Source organism: Myotis brandtii, unplaced genomic scaffold, assembly GCF_000412655.1.
Source record: "Myotis brandtii unplaced genomic scaffold, ASM41265v1 scaffold328, whole genome shotgun sequence".
NCBI lineage: Eukaryota > Metazoa > Chordata > Mammalia > Chiroptera > Vespertilionidae > Myotis > Myotis brandtii.
Window position 1 is genome coordinate 1,220,510 of NW_005362626.1, and position 25,923 is coordinate 1,246,432.

A 25,923-nucleotide genomic window follows, 5' to 3' on the forward strand; every position below is an offset into this window, starting at 1 on the left:
TAACATCATAATTCAAATTCAGAACCAAAACCTACATAAATTCTAATAATCTACATGTCTCTGCAACGCCAGGGCTCATTTTATCTCCGTGTTGGAATTTTATATTCACAGTTCCCAGTGTGGTACAGGCATATATTACACATTCGGTACATGTTAATGAAATATATACAAGCCTCAACCTTTACCACTTCGCATTTATTATTCTTTATGTAAAATGAGAACTTCTAAAATGTGGGAGAATTTTAGTCTCTCTTATCTTTTATTTGAAGAAAGGAGGCCACATCATTGCCTATTAGCTACATCACGACGGCTTCTCTGCTCCACTGTGTTGAACAATCTGACTCACACCTACCAATAGGAATTCTGAAACGGGGCCCACTGCCAGGCAACAGCTTTTCGATGTTTTTCCCTTAACATCATTCATGTCGGAGTGAGAACCACGGAGATCGCAGAGATGGGTTCCATAAAGGAGTTTCTAATTCTAATCTCTAGTTGTACATTTGGTCGGTTTCTAGGCTAGGTCAGAAAACACCCCCTTCAACGCCTGTCCTGTTTCCATTGGAAACCTTGGACTGGAGAGAGGTTGGAGTCCACTTTTTCTGACTTGTTTTATTTCTGGACAGGAATTCTAAGTTAGAAGAACTACATGTTTAATTTCATTCTGTGGATTCTGGTCTAGATATGACATCTCTCTGAACCAAACAGGGACCGACCAGCTTTAATCTTGCAAGTCAGATATGTAACGGAATAAACAATGGGCATCTAAAATTTACCATAATGCCATTTCTCAGAAGTGTCTTCTCCAATGAGCTCTCAAAAGAAAAGGGTAGGGCCTGAACTTTTTATCTTGCTTAAGACACATAATAACTTAAGTAACCTCAGTGAGGAAGTGGGAAGAGGGCAAAAAGAAATGGAGATCTGAATTCCCTGCTTTGGGGAAGTAACTTATACAAAACTCTGAATTCCAAGAGTAGGAAAGGTGGTTTATCTAGTCTTGCTTCATGAAATGAACTGCTATGATCCCAGGATAGGTTAAAAGAATTCCAGCTGATACAGCGGGCACAAAAATTAGGGTCCACCATGGAAAAGAAGGTCATGCATCCTCAACAAGATCTCGTGAGTTTAGCAGAGCAGAGAGGTGTCTCTAATAGTGGAGCTTCATGGAGAGTTGTAAGTATTTAAAAATCAGCAGCAAGAAGCAGAAAATGAACATGGCACAACAAACAAAAGAAAGATGTCACATGTGGCACTTGGTTTGTGTGGCATCATCCAAGACCTCATAATGACAGTTGACTGCATTGGGGGCTGCATCCCAGGGCAATTTGTGGACAGTACTAACTGGTGCTAAAGAGCTATGATGGGTGTTGGGGTTACAGTAAGATTCAGCACATAGTAAGTGCTCAATAAACATGCATGCATGGATAGATGGATGGAAGGAAAGAAGTTGAAAAGAATGGATAGAAGAAAGGAAGATGAAAAGGAAAGTAGGAAGTTGGCCTTTCATCAGTAGAGAAAAGTACTCACAAAGCTCAGTTTTATTCCTCTTGGGAACAGTTACCCAAAACTTTTACAATGCTTTCTCAAGCAACCAACTTGAGAAACAAGTGTTATGTGTATAAAAAAATGTGCTTTTTAGTATTAGAATACCTCTATACAAAAACCACATGAAGATAAATGGTAAAATGGAATGAAAAGAAACAAAGGTATGTCATTAAAATGACTGTATTGAGTGTTTAAAAGGTACTTATTTCATATGAAAATTACACAGAAGAATGCTGCTGGGGAAAGGGAAAATAAGTCAGATTGCAAAGAAAATAAGAGTTTCAAACAAAAATAATAAAGAGACTCCTTACACCTATGTTCTTTCATTTCAACTCTACAAATGTTTCTCTTAATTGTTCTCTCACTTTTCATTTTAGAAAAATATTTGAAAGTTTATTTTACAAACAATTACACTGGTGTTTATCTATCTGAATAAGTCCTCTTTGATGCATTGCACATTCAGGGACACCTGCTGGCAGTGCCTGGAGTATAATACTGCTAGATAATTTCATATTATCACTACTGCTGGAAGGAATCCATTTTCTCTCTCTCTCTCTCTCTCTCTCTTTCTCTCTCTCTCTCTCACTCTTATTTCCATGTAAACACTATCTGATTCAAACTGTGAATTCTAACAAATATTTGATATGAAAAAATAAGAGGAGAAAAATTTGTTTGCATTTCTCTCCTTTTCATATTTTAGGTTGCATTTCATTGATGACTAAGCCACAACCTATCCACTTACTCCTCATGACCTGTGGGTCATTTCCAGTTTTAGGCTAATACAATAAACCTGTTATGAACATTATTTTTTGAAATATATTTTTATTGATTTCAGAGATAAGGGAGAAGGAGAGAGATAGAGAAACATCAATGATGAGAGAGAATCATTGATAAGCTGCCTCCTGCATGCCTTCTACCGGGGATCGGGCATGTGCCTTGATCACCATTATCTCCTGGTTCATAGGTCCATGCTCAACCACTGAGACACACTGGCCAGGCTGTTATGAGCATTCTTGAAGTGGCTTATGGGCTGCTTTCTCTCGAATAGTTACCTCATATTGTAATTGCTAAGTAATCAGATAAGCATGTATTTACTTTAGTAGACACTGCCAACAGTTTTCCAAAATGATTGTTTTCCTCATATAGCAGCAACATATCAAGTTCCAGTATTCCTGCATCTCTGACAGAATTTGATGTTATCATAATTTTTGCCACTAGCAGTCATGAAGAAATACTATTTTTCCCTTTTGCTCATTGTGGTTTAATCTTACATTTATATAACAATGATTAGCATTGTTATGCCCATTATGGGTCAGATGAGTATCCATTTAGTGAAGTGCACAGTCAAAAGTTTCCCCTGATTTTTCCATCTTAACAGTTCTTTTTAGCATCCGGACTGAGTTCTGTGTTGGGATATGCATTGCAAATATCTTCTCCCTGTCTGTGGTTAGCCTTTTCATTCACAATGGAATGCTTTACTGTTATTGTCTTATCTGCAATTTGTTTAACTCTATGTCAATCAGGAAAAATGGGATTTGATGTATTTAGATGGCTTCAAGGAGTATCTATATTAGCAAAGAATCTGTGCTTTGGAACCATGCAGACTGAGACAAGGAGAAAGTTTCAGCAATATTGTTTGGTTATAATTAAAACGAATAGCAATATTTTAAGGCTCCCTTTCCACTACAATTCCTTTTTGATAACTTAAGTATCACTGTAGAAAGTTCCATTGTGTGAAACATTTAGTTTTCCTCCATCCTGCATTAATTTATTCTGCACAGTATAGTTCTAAAAAAGTTTTAAGCAGGATAGCTATAAATATAATTACCATCATGACAATAATGAATCACTGAGTAATCTTAAAGAAACAGAGCTGCAGTGACATTGCTAAACCCCTGCACCCAACACACCCTGCATTTTACATGGTGCAGGCACAGGAGAGCTTTCTTCTAAGAACTTATATCAGATGGACAGTCAAATGGCATCCAAGCATTAGAAACAATAAGTCCATTTGGTCAAATCTATATCAACTGATACTTCGTCACCTAGAACATCCTAAAAATGAATTGTTGCTGATGTTGCCCTATTTTCTCCCCAATTTAGTGACCTGGACTAGTTACAATCAAAACAGAGTAATTAGATACCTCAGGGTTTTTTTCTTTAAAGCAGGGATCATTTGAAGAATGAACGTACTAAAGATAAGAGACAAACTGAGTTTTTGCTCAGTTTAAATACTGAAAAGTATTCATTTATTTTACCCTCGTAAAAATCCTATGTCATAGTTATTATTACTACCTCTTATTGAAGAAGATACTGAATTATCTGCCCTAAACCACACATTCACATTTTGAGAGTGTGACATGGATATTTGTTGACTGAAATGACAAACTCATGGCTGTACACTTTATTATTATTATTTTTAGTCTGTTTTTACTCTCCCTACCACAAATATTTTAAAATATCTAATCCAGAACATCTTCATGTGTAGCATGCATGCTCCAGTTTGCCACAGTTTTTAAAACACTGTATTTAATATCTTTTTACTTCATACAATTAGGCAATCTGACTGGCTTCTTAAATCAACAGAGTTTGAGACCTTTGTCTGTAAAGCAATGGAATGCGAGAAGAGAAGTGGGACTAGTACCTATTGTTTATGAGGCCAGGGTCAGTGTGCCCTTCACTTCTCCCTTTCTAAGAAATACTTCTGGCCACTCATCTCTGGTTCTCCTTACACAGCCCCCAAAGGAACATACTTTAATTTCTTTACATGAAAAGGAAGTGCGATGAAAGAGGAAGGAAACACGATTTATTAAGCACCCATATTAAGCAGATAGTTTATATGTTATATCTAATTTGTTCCTGGGAGAAAACAACCAAAGAATAAACCTGAATTTGTTTTGTTGCCCCACATATACAAAAGAAAGAAGATAGTGGAGCTTAGAGAGGGAAGAAATCCATTGCCCAGACCATGATGCTAGAGTATGTCTAGAGAGACTATTTTATCTGACTCCCACACCATTGAGCATCCAACCCCACCTGGGGCCTCCCTCCTACCTGAATCAAAGTCATAGGAACTTAGCACCCACATCCTTATATTTCTGCCATTGTCTATGCTTTAGAATAAAACATAGTCACTTTTAGTATAACTCTTTTAATCTAAAACTTTACCCATGTCAGAGCAATATCCATTGCTTTAATCAATTTGAATGGCACATTTTATGCAATGTACATATTTTCAGGGCATATTATTAAATGGCAACGCATTTACTGTTGTGCAATACATGGGTCTAGATTGAAAAGTAAACAAAAATGACCTTGTTTATATTTATTTTGTGATTCAATTGCTATGGAAATATAGCTACTTTAATAATTAGTAAAATAAATTTTTGGTGGCTTCCATCTCTTTTTTTTAAAGTGATTTTCTTAGAGGAGGGGGGAAAGAGAGTCATTGATGTGAGAGAGAAATATTGATCATCGGCTGTCTCCTGCACATATCCAACCAGCGGTTGAACCTGCAACCTGGGTATGTGCCCTGACTGGGAATCAATCCAGCAACCTTTAGGTGTACCGGATCACGCTCCAACCAACTGCGCCACACTGGCCAGTGCAACAAAATTTATTAAACTTAAATTTGTCTTTTATTTTTAATGTAATTCTTAGAAAATTTAACATTTCTTATGAATTGCATTACATTTCCACTGGCCAGAGGTCTGCTGCCGTACAAACATGATGCCATGTGGAAGCGGATTTGGAATATGGAAAGCATTTCTACATTTGTTTTAAAGCTTCATGTTAAGTGTTATGTAATGAAGAATTCATCAAGAGAAACGTAAAGTATAATTTTTCAATATTTACACCTTGAAGAGAGAAGTGAAACAAATTGTGAAAATTCCATAGTAAAACGTGATTTAGTTTGACCCTGGAAAAGATGAGACTGCGATCACAAAGCTTCTGCGAAGAGTAAGTCAGTATCTGGAAACGACTAAAATTAATTTTAAGAGACCTCCCTGAAAGCTCTTAGGCAATAATACATGAAGCATGTGAGGCGATAAAGAATAAATACAACAAAAACCTCCCTGTCAGTTTCTGAGGAGCCATTCAGGATCCCAGGAGAGAGCACTCGAGTGTCCAGTACAGAGCATGAGACACAGAAGGGGCCCAGAGGCGGGGAAGTGTAGGTTTGTGGGTGTGATGCAGGACCGATCTTGGGAAATAGCAGAACGTATTCAGCTTTACTCTGTGGGACCTCACCCTCATCATGGCTCTCATGGAGACCGCATCAATAAAGACAAAAATGGCTTTAACGGCCTGCTAACGGTGGCATTCTCTTGCATTTTTCTGAGAAAGATGATAAACCTGTGGACATATCTATGGTATTTTTCTAAAATACAGTTCACCAGGCTTCAATCCAGATTCAGAGAATCTGAATATAAATCTTTAGGGGATATGAGTCAAAAATCTCTACTTTTAACAACACATTCCAAGTTATAAGAGGTGGTGTGGAAACTATGGTTCCTAAAATAGAGAAGTTCTGAGAGTTTACATTTAGTTGAGGGAGAATATGTATATACATATATATGTATGCATATTCCGTGTAAGATAATTGTAAAGAATAAAATAAACATGGGTTAGTTTCTTTCCCCTGCCCCCCCCACCCCCCGCTTATCTGGCCTTAATCCCTAATTCCAAAACTAACTTGCTCTGTACCCACAGAAAGGGACTGGAACTCTAGAAATCTTAACCTTCTCTTCCGTAAACCAGAGGGAACACTAGCAACTCTATTGTAGATGACCGCCATTATTAAACAAAGTTCACTTAATGTTCTCTATTGCTAACCTCATAGCTATTAAACAATATCTGGTTAAGATCAAATAAATGGTAGAGAATATATATTCTATAAAATTTCAAAGAAATAATGATTTCAATGTAAGTTAGCAAGGGGAATATGGGTTTGATTGGAAAAAAAAAGTTGAGTTGGAGACTGTGTATTAAAGACCTAAGATGAGGTGAGTGCCAAGGTTCAGAAGAAGAAATGACAAAATGTTCTTAATAAATAAAACTCCCTTTTGGCAAAAATCCAGGCATAAAATACATGATTCTTAAGATAAAGCTGACCTGTTGATACAATAAATTTGAAAAGTGAATTGTAAATTAGACATATGTCATTTTTTAAAATAAAAAAACAAACAAATGGGAACAATTTAAGAAATAGATTTCCCTCAGCATGCCCAAGTGGGTTATATTGATCTGGTGGCTTGTCTCCTAAATTGCACGATGTTGACTGAATGTGTAAGAAAATCGGCCCATACAAGCAGATCTTACTTAAAGATGTTGTGTGTGCTTTAGGTTTTGTATAGAAAAAAATCATTGCCAAGACCCATGTCAAGATGGTTTTTAAGTCTTTAATCTATTTTTTAAAAGATTTTTTATTGATTTTTAGGAAGAGAGGAAGGAAGAGGGAGAGAGAAACATTGATGTGAGAGTGAAACATTGATCAACTGCCTCCTGCATGCCCCCTACCAAGAATTGAGCCCACAACTTGGGCATGTGCCCTGAGCTAGAATTGAACTGGCAACCCTTTGGTGCACTGGATGACATCCAACCAACTGAGCCACACTGCTCAGGGCTCTTTAATCTATTTTGAAATTTAGTATATAGTATCTGTATTTCTCTGGTAATGAATCATATGCTACTTTCTACATGTCTTGTATTTTTAGTAATGCATTTTAATTTTGTTTCATATTTTTTTAATGTCTTTATATCTTGTCTCCACAAGCATATAGTAAGAATTTTGAGACTGGAAATGACATTTTATTATTTACCTTCCCATTGCACTTGGATTGATGTCCTGCGCACATTAGTAAATCTATTTGTTTTCTAGAAACTAGGGATGCAGGAGAAAAGCTCTAGCCAGAAGAGAGAAGAAGACCTAATTTCTTTGCTCCATAATGTGACCACAAAATGACCAGGCTACTTACATAGTTTTTCTAGTCTCTTGTTACTTTGACTGCTATATGAGTATCTGCTAATTTATAATATCTCTGTATAGCTTTACAGTACGATGATTATAGCCTGTTTTAGTTCATTTTAACTAAACACATTTATAGAAAGTATTAAAAATATCAACAATATGTACTTTAAAAAATAATTTAGAATTGCACTAAATAAATACGCATGCAAATTATGCTGTCTTCTTTGATAGTCTATTGGGAGAAGTAAAGGTCAGAAGGACAGTATTATACTCTCAGCCCAATTCATGTTCTGTGCAAATGAAATATACCGACGCCCTATATTCTCCCGGGACACATGATCTGAACCTATTTTCAGCCCCTGGCTCTTCACACTCATTGTTTAAAAATAGACCAGTTCTGAACTTTGGAGACAGGCTCAGGAGGGCATTAACCTTTCTCTCCACCATTAAGTTTGCCATTTTGCTCTACTCGAATCAGTGTAAATCTGATCATGTTCAAAATAGACTTTTATTTTGTACACATCCCAACAGGTTCCCATGAGCCGCGCTGTGGAGTTCACTGAATCGGTCCAATTGGTTTTTCATTTTAACTGTACTGTCTGCTTTCATTAAAGCATCCATAGTCTCATGAGCCTAAAGTTTCAATGCCAAGTTTTAACGCTAAGACATTGCCTCCTGAAAGCCGGCTGCTAAAATGAAGGGAGAGCTTAGAAGCAGATTGTTTGAATAAATTCCAGCAGAAATGAGACAGGATGAGGCTGGGCTTGGTGTGCCTCTGGGGGGGGGGCTGACACCCTCTGAGGGACCCTAGCACAGCACTGACAACACGGGGATGGATGCTCATTTAGATCTCTGGCTCTCAGTATGGTGTAGCAGCCATGCGGGCTAGGGCTGTACCCTGTTCTTCATGGAGTCATAGCAATACCGAGAATTACATTTACCTATATTTACTTTGTGCCAAGCACTCTTTCTAATTTTTATATATTTTTTTGCTCATTTAATCTTTATAATGATGCTATGAGAGTTATCATCATCATTCACATTTGCAGAAGAGGTAAATGAAATGCATGTAAGTTATGAAATAGTCCAAAGTTGCATATAGAGTAAGTTGTGGACTCAGGGCCATGCTCTCAGCCCCTCCCTAGTAGGTTCTCATTCATTATTTATTATATAACTGAAAGTATATGTATAGCTATGGATGGCACTGAGAATATCACAAAAGGGATTTAAACCATTCAAAACATAAACCTTTGAATACTTCTGCGCAGCCAGGGGAAAAGAGGAGTATATTATAAATGGATGGATGAGAAGGGGGCGGGCTCTCCAGGGAGAGCCAGGTCAGGTAATGCTGGGATTCCAATCCAATACCAGCCCATCCTTCTAGATGGCCCTGGAGTCCACTTTTGCAGACTCTGAATTCTGACTAGCACAGACACAGAGCAACTCGACAGTGAAGATTCCAGATTCTAGATAATACATCAGAGAGTGAGAGCTATAATTTAAAATGCCAAGTTTCTGGTACTATCTTAAGAATTTTTCTCAGAAAATTATAGTTATTCCTCTACTTTCTGGCCCATGTATTTTAGTGCACAGTGGAATGAGGGTCATTTTTTTAGATGACATCACAGTCACCTTCTGGAATGCTGCTGATCCTCCTGGAGCGGGTGTGCCGGTCGGTCGCATACTCAACCCCCAAGATAAACATACAAATGTACCTGCTGCTCAGAATCCTCTCCATTATCAGGTGGCTCACCACTCAGGTATGGATGGTGAAACCAGGAACATTTGTTTTATGAGCCACTGACAATATTCTAGTCAGACTGGGCATAGCAATATAAGAAAAAATATCACTTTCTATTGGGTTATAAAGATTGGACAGAGTATTTACACACCTCCTACAATGGTGCTCCACTGAAGTAGCTCTCACACCCCTCGCTGACTCTGCAATAAATCCCTAATGTATAAAACTGGAGGAAGTTCAAAAGAAAATACAAACAACCACATGCAAAATAGGACCTTCTGGCCTACAGTGCCTACATCAAAACAAAATCACAGAGGACTCTAAAGATGCCAGCATCTATTTGTTAGATGTCAGAAACAACACTGCCCACAGTATAATCTGAAGTGATACCGTACTGCAAAGCTCTGGGTGTCGCTTTCTTAGCCATCCACGCACCATATTTGCTCTCTCCAAGCTCTAACAGTCAATGATTCTTTGAGATGATTTGACAAGTGTGAGATCCTTATTTAATTTGCCTTTATTTATCCAGCATGTACTTATTATATAAGTACTATCTAGGGCAGTGATGGCGAACCTATGACATGCGTGTCAGAGGTGACACGCGAATTCATTTTTTTGGTTGATTTTTCCTTGTTAAATGGCATTTAAATATATAAAATAAATATCAAAAATATAAATCTTTGTTTTAGTTTGGTTGCAAATATCAAAAAATTTCTATATGTGACACAGCACCAGAGTTAAGTTAGGGTTTTTCAAAATGCTGACACGCCGAGCTCAAAAGGTTTGCCACCACTGATCTAGGGGCTGGGATTACAGTGGCAGTTAAGAAAAAGTCCTTGTTTCCGGGGTCCAGAGTTCATTTAACAGAATGAACAATTAAGAAATAATGATAAAGGGACCACAAGACAATAGAGCGATCTGTACACAAGAAAAAGGCTGATGTGATGAGAATGATGCGGGAACTAGTTTAGATGACCTTCTCTCAGGCCTCTATAAGGAGGTGACATTTGTGTTGAGATTTGAGCATTAAGAATGAGCCAGGTTAAGGGCATTTCAGCAATTTGTCTCCAATGCAGGAATAAGATAAAGCATCTAGTTTGTGCCTCAGAAATAGAAATAGGAGAATGCTTTCAATAAAGCAGTGCTTTTGAGATATCTACTAACTGAATTCATTTGCAAATGCATGATACAAGACTTTTGCAAGGCTTTCTTAGGTCACACACATTCATAATTATTTCTGCCATTTTCTACACTAAAATTTTTTCATACTTAAAAATCTTCAAACACATTGAAAAGAAAGCCTTGGGAATAAAGTGGATAAAACATAATGTGAACTTAATTGATTATAAATACAGAATGACATTCATATTTCTAAACATTGCATTTTAGCTTCTCTATTTTCAAGCAATAGGCTTTATTTGTGTAAGTTTTGGAGAGTCTGAAGGTATGACTTACCTTCACTTTTATACACTCCTGAGTATCCAGGCTGTATTAGCAAAAATCACTGCTCTTAAGTATACATTAGAATCTGAAATTATGTGAAATACTTTCATAAAAATGAGCCTTCCAGATAATAAAGCATTTTAAGTTAAAAGTCTTATTACAAATATGATGGTTGTTGATTCAAAATTTTACAGACACGATCAGCAATTGTACATGGTGTGTGTATGTATATCAAACACATCATATATTTTTACCTTCTGTCACAGGATATATATATATATATGTGTGTGTGTATATATATATATATATATATATATCAAAGAATCCAACTCTCCATTTCTGAGTGTCCTAGTTTCACTGATCTGACATTTGTTGTATAAATCATTCAGTGTCTTCTATGTGCCAGGTACCTTCTGACACTAGAGGCACAACAGTGACCAAGATACACCTTTGCATAAGTTTGTGCCTCATCTTCCAACTGGAATGCAGCTTTTGGAAGGTGGAATAATGTATTTCACTATTTTCCTACTATGTCTCATGATCTGTCACTATGAGTTGAATATAGCCGGTACATAATACTCCAATGTAATAGGGAGCAAGATATATTCCCCATTGTTTTTATTGAACTTTTCTTCAGAAAACCTGTCTGGCCTGTTTAGATTCAAGATGTATTTGAAAAATGACTTCTGTGTTTCTGCGGATGCCTTTCCCTACTTTCCTATCTTGCTTATCCTGCTTCCTTGCTAATGAATTCTTAATTCAGTATAACATTAAATTTAGGCTTTTTGCCGAAACCGGTTTGGCTCAGTGGATAGAGCTTCGGCCTGCAGACTGAAAGGTCCCAGGTTCGATTCCGGTCAAGGGCATGTACTTGGGTTGCGGGCACATCCCTCGTGGGAGATGAGGAGACAGCTGATCGATGTTTCTCTCTCATCGATGTTTCTAACTCTCTATCTCTCTCCCTTCCTCTCTGTAAAAAATCAATAAAATATATTAAAAAAAAATTTAGGCTTTTGTGTGAGTCCAATGCCGGAAGAGCAAAGGCTGAAGAGCAAATAAACAATTGGAGAACATTGTTTTCACCTTTTTAAGGTGTTAAGTGTGCGAGCATTTCATGCTTCCACTTCTAGGATCTCTATTTTTATTAAGTAGCCTTGATTCTCATCCTGTTTTTCATTCTTAATTCTATTAAAGATCATTCACTCAGAACATATTTAATGAGTTCCTAGTATATACTGGTCACTAGAGAGACAAAGATATTAAGACACAGTCTCTGCACTCAAGAAGCTCATAGTTTTGTCCTCGCCAGTGTGGCTCAGTATGGTCATCGCATGCACCAAAGGTCATGGGTTTGATTCCTGGTGAGGGCACACAACCAGGTTGCAGGTTTGATCCCAGCTTGAGGTGCATGGGGGAGGCAACCAATCAATGTTTCTCTCTCACATTGATGTTCCTCTTTCTCACTCTGTCTCTCCCCTCCCCCCTTCCTCTCTCTCCCTAAAATCAAGGAAAGCATGTCCTTGGGTGAGGATTAAAAAAATAAATAAAAAGTAGAAGTGTAGTGACAGAGAAGGAGTGGTCAGGGAGAACTTAGGAAGAATGCTGTGCCCTGTAAGAGTGTTTAATGAAAAGAAGAAGGTAAGCTGAGCAGAAGGGGTTGAAGATAGAGAGGGTAGCATGAAGCAGGGCAAAGGGGCAATCAATAGCATTCCCCTCTACCCCCTCCCCCAAATTATCAACAATTCTCAGCTGATGAAGCAAGAATGTAAAGAAATGAAGATAGAGTCAGGCCATGGAGCACCTTATGTGGCATGTCAAGAAGTTGGACTTTTTCTTGCAGGGGATAGAAGGTCATGATCAGGTTCTAAGAACAGAGTAACATCGTTAAACTTGAGTTTTATATCCGTCTATAGTAGCCTTACTTTTTTCCGCTGAGATGAAAGGGAGGGAGAAAAGTTGAGAGTGCACTTCAGCAATTGAAGTAAAAGATGCTGAGACCCTGAACTATGACATTTGAAAATACAAGGAAAACAATTCATCATCACTTAATGATGGAACAGTTGCAGCAAATGAGGAAATGGGAGTTATGCCTGTGGGTGGCATTATGAGGGAAAATGAAAGTGGAATATTTTCTACTGATGATCAGAGTAAATGAAAGTATGGCAAGAGCAGGTAGGTAGTAAAACACACGATTAGGAACATTTTCTTGTTATCCTGATTTTACATTATGTTGAGAATTTTTAGTACAGAGGAATGCTTTGCATTTAAGCATTCAAGTTCCTAGGGTCCATTTTTATGATCACTTTTTCTATTGTCTTTCTGTATTCCTTCCATAACATTTAATTCTGGAATCCTTACTTGTCCCTGCTCATTTAAAATAAATTCTTAGTTTTATTGTAGCCTCCTGTGTTTTGATCTATCCTCATCCCTGATACTATCGCTGGGATTACCTGTGTCTCCCTGCTATGGCCTGACCCACCCTCCTTGGAATCTCTCCAGGCCTCAGGGAACCAAACCTGCTTCCAATGTCCTAAGATTCTGTCCCTCAGTGAAGGGGATTTGGATTTAATACAGATTCTGAAATCCAACCAAGAGAGAAAGCTAAGCATATAGAGAGATTTAAAAACAAACAAACAAACAAATAATATCTTACTTTTTAAATATAAAGAGAATTGAATTTTGTTTCCCAATGCAAAAAGATTTACTTATTCCTATTTGATTGAGGACTTTATTGAGAATACAAGCTAATCATTAGCATAGCAGATATCCTGCATAGAAGGGCTCGGATGGGAGCTTAAGGGGCTTTATGTGATTTGATTTGTAACGGAAAGACAAAGTTTCAGAGCAGAGAAATGAGCAGCTTGTAACCATAAAGGAAGATTAATCTGGCATTGGTGAAATTTTCAGTGGTAGAGAAAACAGACTAAAGGATGGAAGGCAACTAGTTATGGTGCAGCTACTCCCTGTGAGAAGAACACAGTTAGGGTGATGGTATTAGGAAAGAAGACAAGGGTCTGGGCATAAGATGTCTTACCACAGTTAATTGATTAGCATTTGGTGATTGACTGAATGTGAAGAGCGGGGAAAAAATTCAAAAAAGGGACCAACGTTTTATATTTCACATGAACGTAAGAAAATGACTGAAACATTTATGGAGATTTCAAAAGATAAATATTTCAGCATTGAATGATTACATTACTTTATGAAATAGCTTATCATACGTATGAGGCTGGGTGATATCATGTTGCTTTTGAGAAACTGGAGTTTATGGCAAGAACTTGGAGCTCAAATTTACAGAATGGAAGTGTGAGGTCCAATAAATAGAAGAGAGCAAATTCAGAAAGGCAGAATGTCAAGTCAAAGGCTCAGTAATGGTTCAGTGCTTAAGTTGCCCACCCCCCCAAACAAAACAAAACAAAACCTCAGATGTGTATTTTGTTAACAGTTTAAATGTTCCCAACAAGGGCTCAAAAGCAAAGGCCTTGATCATTAACAGGTCATTGATAACTTTCAAGGGAACAGTTTTGGTAAAGATGTGATCAAATCACAATGCAAGGATTATATTGGGAATCTTTTGACAAGGTTGGTAGTAAAAGAAAGAAAAAAGAGCAAAGCATTGTTAAGAAATACGAACATGAAAGAGAATGTTCTTTCGGTCCAGGGGTGACCTGAACATTCTAGTAGGCAGAGGGGAGATTTCTGGGGAAGGATGGAAAGAAGACCCAAAGCAAAGTATTGTAATGAGGTTATAAGAAATTACTTGCAACAGGTGAGGTGAGTCTGTGAGTGAATCTAGGGGATGAACAGGGAAAATAAACATGGAAAAAGAGTGGAAATCAGAAAAATAAAGAAACAATATGTAATAATGATAAGAGGGTGGAAGATTGGGAAGATATGGACAATCAGGACACATGAAGGAACTTCCATAACTGGGGATACAGAAATAAACAGTTCTGAGAATCATAATTAAAACAATTTCCAGTATTTATTTTAAATATATTTTTATTGATTTCAGAGAAGAAGAAGAGGAAGAGAGAGATAGAAACTTCAATGAAGAGAATCATTAATCGGCTGCCTTCTACATGCCCCACAGTGGGGATTGAGTCGGAAACCTGGGCATGTACCCTGACCAGGAATCGAACCATGATTTTCTGGTTCATAGGTTGACATTCAACCTCTGAGCCACACCGCTTGGGCAATTTCCAGTATTTATTTTTTTAACAATGAAAAACATGTGTATGGAAAAACATAATAAAGAATAAGGGCAAAAAATGATGTCTTATCATTTAATTCCAATATTTCTTTTGAGCCATGTGAAAGCATGGACCTCAGGATTTCCCGTGAACAAAGAAAGCAATGACCACGGAAGTCCAGGACTAGAAACCTTACCTCTCTCAGAGGATCGTTCAGTTCATTGAGAATATTTTCCTCATCAAAGATCTTGCCTTGGTATCTGTGTTCATAGTAATCATGAATCTTCTGACGCATATCAGCTGGCAACTTATGGAATGACATGTATTGTTCCACTTGCTTATACTGTAAGGAAAGGAAAAAAGAAAATGAAAAACCATTGTTAGGCTGAATGAGAAATCGTCATGTTACTTTGCTATATTCAATAACACCTGGATAACAATAACAAAAAGAAGTAATTCTTTAAGGGCAAGGAACTCATGTACTAGGTTTTAATGTCACTATTCTGTGTCACATATTGTAGAAGGTATTTATTTAGGTAAATCTTTCCTCTAATAACCTGAGATGTTATGGAGAGAAGGCACAAAAGGATTTCAGAGTGAGTTTAAGGTTGTGGTCCCAGAAAAACCAATAATGGGGTAAAAATAAAATTTTTACAGACACACACACACACACACATATTCTTTTTTAAAATTTCATTTTTAGCTGAGTTCCAAAAGAAGTATGAAGTTGCTCTTTGGGTCTTAATTTGGAGAAAAGAAATCTGGTAACTTTGGACAATACAAAAAGTTTTATCTGAGATCTTACAGGGAAAGAGCAGACCTAATTCAATTTTGAACATCTAGGCAGGGAACTTGGCAGCTGTTTGCAAGTCAAGAAGCAGATGCCTTGCAAAGTAAGAGAATGTGTCCTGCTTCAATTTAGGACCCAGGAGAACATGAGGGTGAGACTAGATCCACCTAATTTCATAGGAAGTTAACTCAGACAGTTAAGTTCATTTCACCAAGAAGTTCTTCAACTTGGGTATTTATAAACTGAGGTGGGGTTGTGGTTCTTTGGGAATGCAGATTTCCAGGCCTAACTCTGAGATGATTCCCTTGGTGTACAGGCCCCTGTGAATTTACAGACATGCTCACATACACACACAGAGTCACTATTTTTTTTAAACATCCCTGCTAGTTAACAGGACATGGTAGCACCAATGTTGCATGGGAGCTAATTAGAAGGGAATTTCAGGCTTCACCCCAGATCTATGAAATCAGCATCGACATCTTAAAAGGATCCCAGATGACTCATCACTTTTACATTTGAAAAATGCCTTTAATGTTTCCAAAACAGGTAGTTGTAGGGTGCAGCAATAGGGTTAAGCCGACTGACCTGCTGGCAAAGCCACAAATAAGTCCCAGCTTAGAAGGCACAGTCCTCTTAGCATAATTAGGCTTGACCTTATGACACTCCCTACATCTTATCTGGGTAGCTAATGGGCTAAGGGAGATGTAGCAAGTATTGCCAAAACAAGTGAAACTCACAAGAACATTGTAACTATGGTGACCACTACCTTGTTTACCTCTGGCTATAAAATAAAGGCTCAGCTTGCCTCTGGATCTCTCTCTGTGGCCTCACAGGAAGATCCACCTTGACCCAGCTTATTCTCTTTGTCATTTCTCCATCCTTCACCGCCCTCACTCAGGCTTGTGGAACCCTTGGCTGAGCTGGCTCGGCACAGTAGTTATGATGCCATACTTTGAAAAAGTGAGTTAAAACTCTCAAAATTAGTTTCATTGTACAGAAATAAAATTGACAATAAAAATAAAATAGTAAGTAATAAAATCAGATAAAGATACTGGAATACGATTCTTCCTTTAAACAAAACACATTTGATGCATTACCATGGGAAGCTTTTTCTCAGATCTTTCAGATAGCAGAGTTCTGTCTATAAAATCTAGGTCTTTTGCCTCCTTGTCTGCACTTCATGTGACTATAATTGTAATTGATAACAGACACAGCTAATGAATAACAGCAATTGAATTTCTTCAATTTTCCCACATACTTTCCTTACCTATAAAGCTCATTGTTTGGATGTTCCCTTTGAGAGCTTAGTATCCTCTAAATTTACAATTTTGTCATGAGAATTCCTTTATTTGGTCACCAGATTATCCCCTTGAAGTATTAAAGCCCCCAAATGAATATATATGAAGCAACTAGATTATGGTTTAAGCATTTTGAATTTTAGGCACTGATGCTGTCACAGCCATTGTGTGTAAATGGCTTCTAGTATGTACTTGAGAACTACAGGGTTAATATTTCCCGAAGAGCTCACAATCCATATGCCTGCCTAACCTCAGATGCTTCCTAGCTCATTTCTGGAAACCTGGATTCAGTCTGCTGGGCCCTCACCAGCTGGTCCATAAGAAAGCAACTCCCATGGCCTTCTCTACCAACCGCTCTGGAGGGTGAAGCTGATTTGCAGCTGGTCTGGAAATGCTCTATCTTTATTTCCGGAGACATTTCTGTGCTTACTTTTTAATCTTAGACAAAAAGAGGGCAGTGGAATATGTGATGGACTTTTCAGGGTCTAAAATGCCACTGGAGACCCCCCATGGTAAACTTCTGCTCTAATGACTTACAACTAATCTACTTGATTTTGATACCATTGTAATTAACCTAGTTATTAATAACAGGAAAGGAGCAAAGGGAAGGCCAAATATTATAGACATATCATTTGGGCAGTTTCACCAGGAAGCTAAAGCTTTACTTTCCGCAGGGAGCCACCGGTCTATTCCCTGCAGATTGCTGGGGGAAGGGACTGCAGAGGGAGGAGAACAGACACATGCCCAGTAGAGTTGGGGTGGCATTGGGAAGGTATTTGCTTGTCAGTCACACCTGGGAACAGGTCATTGGCCAGAATGGGTGTGACCATGCCAGGGCATGAAATTTGGGATATTTAATCCCTCACACATTGGAATTTGTGAACTTGGCGTGTAACACATGACTCCTGCCTTGTGGGGCTCTATCACTCCTCTTCCTGACACTGGCCTACATGATCCATGATGCTGAACTGGACCCGGCTGCAACATGGAATGGAAACTCTGGACACTGGCTTTGCTTTTAGCTCTACTGAACCCCCAGCTACACTTCTATGACTGGAATGGCACTTTGGAAACCCAGGGGTGTAATTCCACAAATAAAAAACACTCATCCTCCCATGCAAGTCTCAGAAAATTCTTTTCCTCAAGATATCATAAGGACCCCACACTCAGCACCCAGTGGGGAAGAGGGCACCCAATTTCCCTGATAACAGTTTAACTACCCTGGCTCAACTAGATCAAACGCTATGGGGAGCTTTGTGGGTGAGCTCTCCCCACACCAAGGCTCCCTGCACAGATCCTGATGGAAGAAACCAGAGACAGCTCACCCCAGGTGTTCCCCAAGGGGAGCTCACCCTGGGAAAGGCGCTGGCTTCTGATGCTTATTTGTGTCTCTTCCTCTGTGGTGTCGTCCCTTTGCCTTTAAACAAAAGCCTCTATGAGCAAGTCTGGCATCTGATGCGTCCTGTCAAACACCCGGACTTGGGAAAATAAAACAGCTTCAGACAATAGGACGACTACAGCTTGGACACTGACTACAGTGATGAAAGTCCTTTCCGTTCTGGCCAAATAAAGGATTCGCTACCAGCTGGTGTCCAGCAGTCTCTGCTTACCCTTCTCAACAAGCTTCCTGCCCAAACACTGCTTGGAGTGGTGAGAATGTTCAACCGTAGAACATTGAGCTCTAGATTTCTTAATTCTTTGTAAGCATCTTAGGGGTATAAGACGCAGTGTTAACCGTGTGGTATTCATTTGGAGGAAATCTGTGTCTATGTGCAAAGGCCTAGTCATCTAGAGGAAAAATTAGCTGCTCCATGTCTGTCTCTGGAATTAGAAAACGAATCCTTGATTAGCTGCATACAAATATCACATGTGAAACTATTTTATTTTTAAGGCAAGTCGGTGTTGGTTGAAATCCAGTTCTTTTTCCTTACAAAATTCATTTCATCCCTTTAGGGTTCAGTGTCCTAATCTGCAGCAAAAGGGTGTTAGGCCAAATGATGTACCTTATTCCTTCAGAACAAAATTTCTATAGGTATTTCTTGTCATTTATCCATACTGAGCCAAGTTTGAATTCTGAGCCTATATTATGCATTTTAACCATTCACTGACATGGGAATTATTGATCTAACAAATGTTAATTGATTGCTGTGTGCTAATGGTTCTCAAGGGGCAGTTGTCAAATACCAGTACCGCCTGAGACATTAGAAAGGCACATTTGTATTCTCCACCCGGACCTACTGAATTAGAATTGCAAACTCTAAGCTGTGTGTGTTTTAACAGACTCTCAATTCACTAAAATATCAGAACCACTTTGATATGCCAAGTACTGTGATAACTTAGGACATAAGGAAGCGCTCTGAGTGAGAGTCAGGAAAGAAAAGAAATTCAGTTTTGACAAGTTAAGGTTAAGATGCCCACAGCCCATCCTAATGCATATCTATAGGTCAGGTACTCAGGACAGAAAATACACATAGTTGATGACTCAGGGGTCACTAAGGAAGGAGGGGCCATCAAGGAGAGAAAAGACAAAAAGTAGAACCTACATTTTAAAAGCAGTGGAGTCATGGAGATTGATCAAGGTAAGGGAACTGACATTTGCCAGCAAGATGTGCGAGCAGAACCCAATAAAAATGATTAGCACAGCGGTTCTCAACCTGTGGGTCGCGACCCCTTTTGGGGTCGAACGACCCTTTCACAGGGGTCGCCTAAGACCATCGGAAAACACATATATAATTACATATTGTTTTTGTGATTAATCACTATGCTTTAATTATGTTCAATTTGTAACAATGAAAATACATCCTGCATATCAGATATTTACATTATGATTCATAACAGTAGCAATATTACAGTTATGAAGTAGCAACGAAAATAAGTTTATGGTTGGGGGTCAACATGAGGAACTGTATTAAAGGGTTGCAGCATTAGGAAGGTTGAGAACCACTGGATTAGCAGAACCCAAAGAAGGACAAAGTATTGAGAGGAATGCTCAAAAGGAATATGCCCTAAGAAAAGGGGTATTGGACATTGCCCAGTGAATTTGGAAATGAGGTAGTAATCCTCCTTAGAACTAACAGAATAGTCTTTTGATACCCAAATATCATTGTATACACTGAAGATAACTGGAAGATAGGAATCACAAGTTATACTTTTCATTTTATTGCAAGAACAAATGACATAATAATAAAAATTAGTAAGTTAAGTCAAATGGAGCTCTTAGTTTATGACTCTAACTCTAGTCTTCAAATCTAAAAAACATTGCATAGAAGTAGTTAACTTTTTACTGAAGTCTGTTTCTCAGAATGCATGGAATTACTATATAACAATGTGTTTTCTGGAATCTCAGGAGATTTTTTACAACGTAGCCCATGCTGACAGCAAACACTTAACCTGTGGGATGACTCTATGTAACTTGAGATGGCAAAAATAATTGTCATTGCATCACTTTTTAAATTATTTATATAGGGAGACTCCAAATGATTCCAGAAACAATGATTACAGGCCATTGCCACCAATAAGCCTCCTTGGCAGAGTGCAGCCAAGATTTTGAAGATGATAGTGAATGTTCCCAGGTAATCCAAGACTGAACTACTTCCTTCTTTTTATTATTTAGCTGGCCTTGAAAATGACCAGATTCCAAAACGTTTTCCAAAAGTCAGGCTAGCTCTATTTAAGACTTAACTAAGCAAGTAATTGAAAAAACAAAAATAATGACAAGTCAGTGAATGTAAGAATTAGAAGAAAATACTTAATTACCAAAGAAATAAATTGTTCCTATAAAACACTCTTAGAAAGTTAATGTTTTAGTAATCCTATATAATAAAAGGCTAATATGCAAATTGTCCCCATGGGCAGGAGTTCAACCGACCAGGAGTCAGACATGCGCTGACCACCAGGGGGCGGCATGGAACATGGTGGGTGTCGGTGATGTGGTACTGGCAGCAGATGGCAGTGGAGGAGCTGCAGGCCCCGATGGGCCCCAAACAGAGCGGGACTGTGGTGGGATGGTGGAGCAGGTGAGTGGGCGGTGCCAGCCCAAAATGGGTCTGAGCAGGGGCCCCAATCACCCCACTGGTCGCCCACAGATGGTGACCAGCAGCAGTGGGGGGGGCAGGGCTGGCAAGCGGACAGTGCCAGGCCAAGGCGGCAGGTACCGGGGGCCCCCATTGCCCTGCTGGTCACCCCACAGATCAGCCCTGATTGCTGGCCAGGCCTAGGGACCCTACCCGTGCACGACGTTTGTGCACTGGGCCTCTAGTCTATATATATAAAAGCCTAAGTGACCAAGTGACTGGTTGACCCATCACTATGATGCGCACTGACCACCAGGGGCCAGACACTCAACACAGGAGCTGCCCCCTGGTGGTCAGTGCACTCCTACAGCCAACCTCCCGTGCCAGCCAACCGTCTGCGGTCCCTCCCCCTGGCCAGCCATCCCAGATCAGCCCCAATCGGGACTGGGTGATATGGCCTCGATCAGCCCCAATCGCAGGCCAGGCTGAGGGACCCCACCCTTGCACGAATTCATGCACCGGGCCTCTAGTTTTAGAATAAAAGTCAAGAATATAGATGATTGCTAGAAAATGAAACATTCATTATAATTATAATAGAGTTTAAATCTGTGCTTGAGTATTTTAAAATCTTTTAGAGCATTTTATTGCTCTAAATGACTTTGATTTTTATCATTGCACTTTTTCCAAGTGTGTGTGTGTGTGAAAGTTATTTTGATTGTTAATTACAGATTTACAGATTGAACCACTGTGGTAACCTAATCACACTCTCATTTTTCAATAGGATCATTTAAAACATAATGTGCTATCTAAATGCTTTTTTAAAAAATTAAATTTATTGGAGTGACATTGGTTAATAGGATCATATAGGTTTCAAGACACTACCTTATACCTGTTAGAATGACTATTATCAACAAGACAGGTAATCACAAGTGCTGGAGAGGTTGTGGAGAAAATAGAGCCCTCATTCACTGCCGGTAGGAATGTAGAATGGTACAGCCACTATGGAAAACAGTATGGAGGTTCCTTTAAACACTCTTATTTAACATCCCCAACAATTTCTTTCACCCACAGATGATGATCTTACCTAAATTTTTTTTAAAAAGTAGAAGCTTTTCAACAAGAACATCTATTAACACATTTGGAAAGATACCTGTTTTTTCTTCTTGCTCTTATAACAATAAAAAAAGTGTCTTTCCTCTTATTTGAAGTTAATCTTTCAACTGTGTTTGAATATCTCCTCCTTAGCTCTCCTCAGGAACATTACCCTGTGTGCTATAGTATCTATCTTACAACTTTATCTTTCTCTGTACGTATTGGTTCTAGCCAAATAGCTTTCAAATATACTTGCCTTTTATTTCAAAGAATAATAACAACAAAAATAATAATAAGTAACCCTTAGATATTATAAACTATTTTCCAGGCATTCAACTAAACAGTTTACTCATATTTGCTCATTTTATCCTCACAACAACCTTATGAGATTGTACCATTATCTTCACTTTACAGATGATGAAACTGAAGCACAGAGGATTTAAATAACTTGTGCAAAGTCACACAGCTAATCAGAGTTGAAGTGAGGATTTGAACCTAGGCCATCTGGATTCAGTTTGTATCCTTATTCACTACCTGATATTCCTGTCTTTTTTTTTTTTTTTAAAAAAAGGATCTCAATTGAGCATAAGCAACCCTCAATCTACCACCCAACTGTTTTTCTTCCCTTTCTCAATCAATTTCTAAAAAAGTGGTCTATACTCATTATCTCACTGTCTATCCCTCTTAGAACTTTAAACACAGAACTATAGCTCCCATTTCTTCTGCTCCACTAATACTCTTACATTGAAATGATTTCCCAATGGTTACCATGATAATTAGATGCTTTGTAAAGATACTCTTATTTGGTATGAAGAGCAATGGACACTAGTAGCTGACCCTGCTGATGCCCCATGTAAACCCCTGACCCTGACCTCTAACTTCAACTATACGTATGCTGGATAGTCCATCTCAGGGTTTCTGCCTGAGAACTTCCTGAGAAATTTAGAAAAGTTGCTCAGCTTAAGGTAGAGTTGCATGGAAGTTTGGGAATGGGGAAAGTGTAGGTAATACTACCCAGAGTAACATTCAATCAATGAGAAACCGGAGTCTCCACATTTATGTCATAGCCTCCCTTCCTTCAGAGAGACAATTCTATGGTGCATTCTGCATCTTTCCTTAAGGGCATCAGTGGGACCACGTGCACTTGTCCATGTTGGAGGACAACTCAATCAAATACATTTCATTGGCTTTACCCAAGTCTTACTCTTTGTGCTCCTCATTCTGCTTCATGGAGTATTCTGCTCCTTGGAATTATCTCCCAATAAATTACCTGTGCCCAAATCCTTTTCTCAGGCTCTTTTAGGAGAATCCAAATTAAGACAACATTATTATTGATCCCCTCCTCCAGAAGGCATCTAGCCCCTGGCTTCTCCATCTATATACTCTTATTGCTTCCTCTTTCCTCTCTGGCTGCTTTCTGCAGTCTTAATTGTTGATGTCTCTTTATATGTTGGTGTTTCAAAGGCCTATCCTTACAGACTTTTTAAAATATTTGATCTCACATATTTTCCTTGAGTAATCCTTCCCTTATCTGACTTTAGTTACTATCATATACTACTGATTGCCAATCAATAACCCCAGCAGAGAACTAACTCCTGATCTCCAGACTCATCTGTCCATCTTCCACTTGAGCATCCACCTTTAAAACATGTCTCAAAGCACATCAAACACAACATGCCCCCAACTGAGGTCATCTCCCTTCTCCCCCACACCTTCTCTGTCCAACCAACAGCCTAAGCTGTAGATCTGGTTTAGAGGACAATCATCTCTCTGTTTCCAATACATTTTACCTTTATTCTCTATACACTAACCACATTGCCACTTGGGAGTCCACTTTCTCTGAGTATTTTTCCCTACCACCTGGCTTGATTCAAACTTTAATAAACATTCAGATAACATGGGGATCTCACTAACATGAAGATCCCTATTCAGGATGGGTGGTGCTGGAATTGAGATGTGGCATTTCTAACAATATCCTAGATGATGCTTATGCCAGTTATCAGAAACTCACAGTAGAAAGGTCTTGATTAGTTTAGGTGGACCATTTAGTGTCCCTCCACACCAAGCCCACACCCTGGCTCTTTCCCACTATCATAATTGCTTATTAAGTTTTCTATATTGTCCACTAGACCATAAGCATCTTGAATTGTATTTTCACTGATGTATCTCTATTTTCTAATACAGTGACTCACATATAGTAGCTGTTCAATATTTGCTGGGTTTGTTATATATGTTCCAAAATATTCTTTTTTGTAAACTATATTGTTTAGTCTTGATTGGGAACCAGATTTAAATTACATTTTGAAGTACTACCAAAATGACAGCAGACAGTTTTGTGTGATAAGGCCAAATATATGTAAAACATTTAAATTCCTTACGTTTTAAAAATAAATCTAATTATTCATTGGAAAAAAAAATCAAACACCTATTAATTGTGACAAAATGTTTACCCCCCGCCCCCCTGCTCCTCAGGAGTATAATATGCCTTATTTGAAGTAGCTTAAAGATCTATAACTTAGTTCATTGACTTTACTTTAAATGATTTGTCATTTAATTTTTAAAAATTAGATGTTGAAGGACAAAGTGTTTCCTAAACTATGAAGTCTGCTAGTCATAAATCTAGAGGTAATATTTCACACCAAGGTTAAATTGTATAGGCTACCCATGATTGCAGCTTTTATAGTAATAATTCGTGTTAGTGTAATTCAAATAGTATACATTTTTTAAAAAATTGTGTGCTTTGAATGTTGTCACATTTTGTCCTTTGTGTGTGTGTGTGTGTGTGTGTGTGTGTGTGTGTGTTTAAAATTATTAATGAAAAGATGGTAGTTTAGTTTTTAACCCTACATTGGGAAGATATATTCACTCTCTGTAATGGAGTTGAACATTTCTTTTACCAATACCCTCTTTCTATCACCCTTAACCATTTAGAAAATGTTTTTATTGATTTCAGAGAGAGGAAGGGAGAGGGAGAGAGGGATAGAAACATCAATGATAAGGGAGAATCATTAATCTGCTGCCTCCTGTATACCTTCTACTAGGGATTGAGCCTGCAATCTGGGCATGTGCCCTGACCTGGAATTGAACTATGACATCTTGGTTCATGGGTTGAAACTCAGCCACTGAGCCCCACCAGCTGGGCCTCAACTAATTCTTTAAGCTTTCAGGGAAGGGTGATAAATTATTTACACAAGCCCTGTATAATTATGTGCATTAAAAAGATTAATACTTTACAACTAAGGATGTCATTAAAAATATCACTGATATTCTTCATTATTGTTGGTCAAAATATTTCTTTGCATTAGTAACAGCTTGATTTGCTTTTGAAAGTCTCTCTTGTTTTTTAATATAACTGTTTCTATTTCACTGTCCATGGCTTTCCAAATTTAAAGCAACTGCATAGCTGAGGATAAACAATAATAACTAAGAGTAAATATCATCTGGAGAATAATTAAAAGATGACAATGAATTAAAGACTCATCACCATGGAGAAACAACACATCTGATGAAGAAAGGAGCTTTACAATACTTAAAATGTGTACTCCTCTGTATTACTTTGTTTTTCAAAAATGAGTAATTCTAACAAAGATTAATCCCATCTATACAAATTAAAAGCATGATTTTCGTTAAGAGCACAATATATAACAAGATTGAAATGGATGTGATTATAGTACTTATCATGTCTGATGTGATGTGCTATTAAGAAGCAATGAAGCAGCACAAACTTATATTAAACACAGCCAATCAAAATCCATGTTTCAGACCTGAGTATTGATCAGGTGTTAGTCTCACATGGAACAATTTAAAACCTGTGTTAACCCACTGGAGAAGTTACAATAT

The 25,923-nt window shown here is 38.3% G+C and overlaps 1 protein-coding gene across 1 annotated transcript in view; it reads right to left on the bottom strand.

The window, feature by feature from the left end:
• HCN1 (hyperpolarization activated cyclic nucleotide gated potassium channel 1) overlaps positions 1–25,923 on the bottom strand; it is a gene marked incomplete at its 3' end in the record, with an annotated part of 302,392 nt that overhangs the window by 29,973 nt on the left and 246,496 nt on the right. Inside the window, exon 5 of the mRNA XM_005871057.2 lies at positions 15,087–15,233. Coding sequence (XP_005871119.2) covers positions 15,087–15,233 — 147 coding nt within the window. The remainder of the gene's footprint in view (positions 1–15,086; positions 15,234–25,923) is intronic.